Source organism: Notothenia coriiceps, unplaced genomic scaffold (assembly GCF_000735185.1).
Source record: "Notothenia coriiceps isolate Sejong01 unplaced genomic scaffold, NC01 NC01_scaffold00017853, whole genome shotgun sequence".
Taxonomy (NCBI): Eukaryota; Metazoa; Chordata; class Actinopteri; order Perciformes; family Nototheniidae; genus Notothenia; species Notothenia coriiceps.
In genome coordinates, this window is record NW_011350554.1 from 536,057 (window position 1) to 543,302 (window position 7,246).

At 40.3% G+C, this 7,246-nt stretch overlaps 1 protein-coding gene across 1 annotated transcript in view; it reads left to right on the plus strand.

Moving 5' to 3' along the window:
* The window catches only part of hcn2b (hyperpolarization activated cyclic nucleotide-gated potassium channel 2b), a 44,990-nt gene that overhangs the window by 12,407 nt on the left and 25,337 nt on the right, over positions 1-7,246 (plus strand). Inside the window, exon 3 of the mRNA XM_010777161.1 lies at positions 6,949-7,110. Coding sequence (XP_010775463.1) covers positions 6,949-7,110 — 162 coding nt within the window. The remainder of the gene's footprint in view (positions 1-6,948; positions 7,111-7,246) is intronic.

Consider the following 7,246-nt stretch of genomic DNA (forward strand, 5'->3'; position numbering starts at 1 on the left):
GTTGGAGGAGGTAATGCTCGAGATCATAGGTTTTTTATGATGCAAGAAAGGGTTTGTGTGTTACTCGACGCTACATCAGGTGACAAAATGCTCTTAGGTTTGGAAGCTAATCATTGTATGAGTGTTGCATGTGAGTAGTATTAGAGGATTGGGTAGTTTTTGTACGGAGCAAATATCACAAGGAAAATACAGTGTTCAGAGATCGCATGAGCAGCGCACTGGTTGAGGGATGTCTGGTCTGCTGAATACCGATTAGTTCAACCGATACCGTAATAAGCACTGCGAGTTATACCTCTGACCTATCGTATATCACTCGTGGCGAGACTAGAACTTACAGCTGTCTCTGTCTGTTACCAGACTGAAATTGGGGCTGGATGATATATGGGCCAAATATTTCATATGAATAAAAACATTTTGGTGATAATACATTCAGATCAGTTATCACTGCAATCATTTGTTAAATATTTTGCAGTAACGGATATAGAATGTCATATTTACTGTAGCTGTCAAAATAGGATAGCCAGCAAACATTTTCTTACATTCAAACTTAAAAATTGAAAATTGAATTTCCTGTTCCTTTCAGTTGAATAGGTACATGAGCATAAACCCGATATACGCTAAGCAACACGGCCAATATATCACCCCGAAATCCCTGAAATATTGGAAGTTGAGATTTGTTATTATGAAGGGTGCTGTTAACAATAAGTCTTGTATCAACGTAATCCGTCCTGATCACAGCCACACTGTTGTGTTACTGATCACTCCCGCGGGCCGGCACTGGCGTTTTCAGCTGAAAGAAGTAAGCTGCAGTTTTGGTTATGACAGAGTATTCCCCATCCACTTTGATTTGTGTTTCTCATCAAAAAGAGAATCTGACTGTGCTCCAATTAATACTCAATATGGGATGTCAGGTCAGTGTTTTGCTTGAGGTATACAAGGTATTGTGTTTGTAACTCTCAAAACATCCTCCCTATAATTAACTTCCTGACACTCAAACAGAGAGTTTACCTTGTGTACTAGGCAAGTAAGCCGGAGAGCTGATATAATAGTCATATATCCGGCAGTGTAGTGATGAGTTTAAAATTCATTAAATATTAATATTGCCTATCAGTGGGAAAGTGAAGAGGGATTTCCCAGGAATGAACACAACCGATGGGAGACACTAATTGGCTTTTATTGTTCTCATAACAAACAGATACATTTTTCCATTTCATAATCGTTTTAATGCAACATGCACGTAATACACAGGCTTTCTGATCTGCAATCATGGGCGTAGGAGGCATGTCCTCATGTGGGTGGTGACATTTGACAGGTGTAGTGGGACAGGGTGGTGGACTCAGCTTCGCTCTAGGGGGGGGTCCAGGGGGCATGCTCCCCGGGAAGATTGATGTGTGTTTAGGGATTATTGGAAGTAAGATGCAGCGATTATGCGGGGAGCACTGGAGTAGAGAATATCACGACTAGAGAGCATTGTGATTATAACACATCTGGGTCAAGCACGCGGTAGGCGACTTAATCTCTTGGGATAAATCTTCACACCATATGAAAACAGAACTGTAACAGAATTACTGTAATATCTTTATGCGATATTTTAAAAAATCCTCCCCCTTTAAACTGTATTCTGTGCTTACTGTCCCTATAGTTATGAGTTGGAATATATTTCATACTCTGTTAGTCTCTTGTTTTTATAAAACTATAATGATCATATAAAAAAGTGTGCCCTTGGAAATACTTATTTACATAAAATTATAACAAACGCGTTTGAGAACCCACTACTTACAACTAAGTGAACTATCTAGAAACCCTCAGAGAGTCCCTTTATCCTCGCCTGAGCCTGTTAGTTATCAGCCTCTCAGTCCTGACAGGAGAGAGCTCTCCTCCACCTCTTTAAATAACAGCGCCTTATATCTTTCGTGTTGTTCAATAATACACGTGAGTTCCACTGTCACAATTACGTGTCTCTTTATTGGTAGCTCACATGCTAGAACACACCTAGTCCCATGCCCCGTTACCCCTAACATGTCGTCTTCCTATGACGTCACTGACGGTGCCCGTAAGTCCTTCACTCATATTGGCTAAACACACACAACATACACCACAAATCCGGGTGCTAGTGGAGCACGCTTCGTGAACTGTTTTGCACGGAGCTCGCAGCGTGGAAACTGTGGCGGGCATAATTTTCGACTAAAAGACACAGCTACACCAAAAAACGCAGCCATGTTACAGCTCATGTGTGTACGGCTCTGAGAATCTGCTTGTTACCAAAGTAGCAGTGAAAACATGGTACGGAGTTTCATTGATTTGGGCATTCTCACAATAAGCAGTGAAATGGATTTGATAAGTGAAGCAACTGACACAGCGCTCTACAAACAGTGGCGAGTGGATAGACCGATTTCAACGCGGACTTTCCACAATAGAAAAGTGGTCTAAAACTAATCATTTTAAAATGGTGGGGGGGACTTGTCCAACTCTCAATCAGAGGCTTCTTAAAAATGTAATAGACTATTCATGTGTCACTAATTCATTTAACGGGAAGAAACTCAGGTAACGGATGATATGAACCATGTTTACCGAAACAAAAGACACAAGTCTCACAAGAAGCGTCTAAATGAGCCCTGAGCCGAAAAAAATGCTACGCACTCTAGGTATAATCAATCCGATTATACTTATCTCGGATATGCACAAACAAGCTTAGCTAACAAGATGAGATTCCACAGATTCCAGAATATAAGGTATAATCACTGAGCAATCAGAACTCGCGACAGGGGAAGCAAATACAGACATCGCACGACGTAGCTTTAGGTAGCAAAAACACTGAGATATGCTCACCTTTTTGCTGGTATTCTGATCAAAAACGAGAAACGCGGCTGAAGGTTAATCCATAGCGGTTAATCCAATGTGTCTGGTCACTTTGAAAAAAATTATTGATAATCCATAAATATTCTTTTATTTAATTGTTTTGTCTCCTTGGATACGAGTCCAACAACTCAACAGCCTGCACCGGGCGGCTGACGTAGGCGCCCCTGGTGACCATCAGATTTGACGAACGCTGATTGGCAGAAATTATGTTTTCGGCGGCATAGTTTAAAGATAGCCAACAGTTGGCTTCTGCCTGCACTTGTTCCTGGACTCTCGGTCTGGGCGCTGTGCATAGCGCCCAGACGAGAGAGGGTAATGATACACGGGCAAGGCCAGGCAGGAAACATGTGACTTATCAGTAACTTTAGACATCGTAACACAATTTTAAACGAGATTTTATTGTAGATTATACATTTTACTGATACCAAATATATAATATTTACCTTGTTTATTAAAAAAAAAAATATATATATTTGTTAAATATATTTTTTTAAATTATTTTTATTTTTAATGTGGGAAGAGGGGGGGCGGCGCCCCTAACGCCCCCTATGGGCTGGCCGCCACTGACCCTCATATAATGGCTGCGACGCTATATATGATGATGGATCTCATCATATATCAGGGAATGCATTGTATACCTATTTAAATAAACACAATCTACCATGGCCTTCTAGGTGCTTGTGTATATAAACTGAGGATCCCTATTTGGACTGACCAAGCATCCCTGAATAGGATTGTGTGCCCTCGCGCTGAAAATAACCACTGCTCTTCTGATTACAGAGTGATAATTTGACCTCCAGGAGAACCCTTATTACTGAATCAAACATTCACAATGAGCGCTGATTTTCTTCGACTCAGCCCTGCTCTGATCCGCTTATTCCAGCCGGGCTCTGCTCAGCTTGATACGAACGTGGCTGGCAGTGTTTCCTCTCAGCTCAGCTCGGCTCAGATCGGGGTTTCCTCAAAGATCATGTGTAATAAATTATAATTTCACCGTTTAGCTCAGCTCCAGTGGGCCGACCGAGTGTCCAACTGTGCTCATAATTAAAAAAAGAACGAGCATGTTGTGTACTTTTTAGACGTGATGTTTGAGTTGACTGGTGTTTGTGCTTATTGTACAGCCAACAGAGAGGCAGAGATAAGCGTTGTCGGGAAGTAACAAGAGCAATTTCCTGACACAGGAAGCTGATATCGAAGCTCTCCACTTGCTGGCATGCGTTAGAGAGGATGCCTTTTTCATGAGCCCGACAATAATGCTGAATGGTTGGAAGCAGGTTTGTATGCTTGGGAGCAGAGATTGGCAGTGAGAGTTATATTCATCAGATTCAATATTTATCTTTAAACGTTGTCATTTTAATCGCCAGGATCACCTGGCACATTGATGATGTGCATCAGACAGGAGTAGACAGTTCTTTATCTGTGTTTCTCAGACTGTGAGTAGTGGTCACAGTAATGTGCTCTGACCCAGATTGTGGTCTGACAGTGACACATGGCCAGGTGCTGTTCAGGTGTCGGGGGGGGGGGACATTAGTCCTCGAGCCTCATTAATCATGATGGGAATGCTTCCTAATCACAGGGCAAGGCCTCACAGTGTGATTCGCGTTCTCCCTCTCCAAATTAGCTACGTCCATTGTCCATTATGCGAGGAAAAAGTGTCAGTATCTGCAATGTGCAAGGGGGAGGAGAAACCTAAACAACTCAAAATATGTTTGATTCAATTTTGAATAATGATGTACCATCCTTTACCAAGCAGAGACACCTTGATGTTGAATATACGATATTCTAGATGTTCTTTGTTAAGACAGCTAAGATACAATTTTCAAGAGCATTTAAAGCACTTTTCATGTAAATTGCACAGAAAAATTATTTGGCAAAGGCACATCATTAGAGAAGGAGTGTGAGCAAGAATCATGGACATCAGTGCATCGAGTTTAAAATGTGGGTCGGTCTGTGTGGACGGAGAAATATGTTAGACCAGTCGGCTTCAATCAAATTGTACATTTAAAACAGAGGACCCTCACACACAGTGTATGGCCTAGTTCACATGTAGGACAGCTCTCTAGTTTCAAGTGAGACTTTGTTTTTGATATAAGAAATAATCAAACCAGGCCCATACAGCAGGACCTTCCAGTGTATTATATATGATATATGAAATACATCCACCATCTGGCCTACATGCCCTCTAAGATCAAACTCTTTCCCTACCGAGAAACAAACTTTAGCTTATGATTCAACAAGTGCATTGGAGTTAACCTACTCTCTGCTCACATGGTGGTATCGGCCTGGCCAACAGCCAGCAGGAGCCGCAATGAGTGGTGTTTACAAGGCTGTGACCACAACACCAGCTCCACACAGATGAGCCTCCATACCTGAGGGGAGTAAATCTGAGAAACAGCAGAGAGAGGCCGACCGGGCGGCTGATCAAAGCTTTATCAATGTCTTCATTCATAACACAAACTCTTGTTCATTTCCCCCGACCGCTTTAAATTTGTAAACCCCCAAACGGACACTATTATTCTTCTAAGATTGATGAGGAATGACATTGTCATTCCTTTGTTACTCATTATTATTGACATCATCATATCCTGTTTTAACTATTTAAGTGTATTTCACTATTTGAAGTATATATAGTGTACATGAATTGGAAACCCAACTAGTTTTCAACACTTTCTATTTAAACGTATAGCTCTCACGCTGCTCTTTGCCTAGCTGTGGTTTTAATTATCCGCACTAATCAATACTGTTATTGTAATGGTGAATACATTGTTTTCAATTTGATGTATTATGTATGTATTTTTGTTTCTTGTCTTAATTTAGAATATACTGTCTCTCCTGTTGGAGTTGCAACTTCAGCAATTGTGAACAATTCAGACTTGATTTGACTACAAAAAAACAAACTACATTCATTATCATCTTCATCATCAATAGGTGGCTTATTTTGCTAAACTCAAAAATGATTTCCAACCGACTAAGCAGTTCCCTTCAGCGTCTATCAGCATTTTATACTTTATTTTCTGTTCCATAACACTACAGTTTTAGATTATTCTCACCACTGTCATCAGTGTCATTTCCAGATATAGCAGAAAGGTGTTTTTGTGAAAAACTCACCACATGCCCATCACCATAGAGCAGGGGTGTCAAACTCAATTTCATCGCGGGCCAAATCAGCATTATGGTTGCACTCAAAGGGCCGGTTGTAACTTTAAGACTATATAAAAATACATATATAAATATATCATATATAAAAAATAATGTATTATATTACATTATTTTCTCTGCATTGGATGATTATCGGATAGGTTAATAACTTCATAATTAACTACATCTGAAAGCAGAAGTCTAGGGCAAATAATTGCAAGTCTATTCAGTGAGAATGTTACAAAATGATTTTAAAAGAAATGCCAAGTTCTGGAGAAAAAATATTTTGAAATAAAAAGTAACAAAAATAAAAAAAATCTAATTCTGAGAAAAGGGAATTCTAAGAAAAGATGCATATTTTGAAAAAAAAGTCTAATTTGAGATGCATTGTGGGACATGTAGTTTATGGGCAACGTGCTTCTGTAAAGTAGCATGTAACTGTATAATAAATATATTATATTCTTTGCACGCTCTTGTGGGGCCACATAAAATGAAGTCGCAGGCCGGATGTGGCCCCCGGGCCTTGAGTTTGACACCCCTGCCATAGAGCAACAAAACATGGCTTAAACAGAGAAGGTGAATGTTGCAATTAGATTATCCAGTTGTCCTGAAACACAACCCCACATGATGTTTATAATTTGTTTTTATTATGCCTCCTGTAGCACCTTGGGATTGCTGTTAGCAATGAAAGGTGCTTTAAAAATCGAATTTTATTATTGTTATATTATTATTATTATTACATAATTACTTTACAATTAAAAACATGCTCACCGAACATGCGATTCTCTCCTCAGCAGTAATACATGCTGGATGTACTTTTTGTGATTCCAAAGTTTTTACCTCTATCTGTAAAAAAATAAATTTTATTCCGCTCACACATCTATTTCTGTCTTTTTCCCTCCTCTCCACTTTGATGACCCTCTGTCTGCCCGTCTCCTCTGCTGCTGTCAGATCTTCCACATGACCTATGACCTGGCCAGTGCTGTGATGCGGATTTTCAACCTGATTGGTATGATGCTGCTGCTGTGTCACTGGGATGGCTGTCTCCAGTTCCTCGTCCCCATGCTGCAGGACTTCCCGTCAGACTGCTGGGTCTCCCTCAACAAGATGGTGGTAAGCAAAATGCTGTGTGTAGTGTGTGTTTATGTTTGCGTATACGTGTCAAACAATACCACAGATATCAGTATGCAAAGCTGTTAAGAACAACTGTTAAAAGAGCAATTACTGCAAAAACCCAAGCAAACCCCCC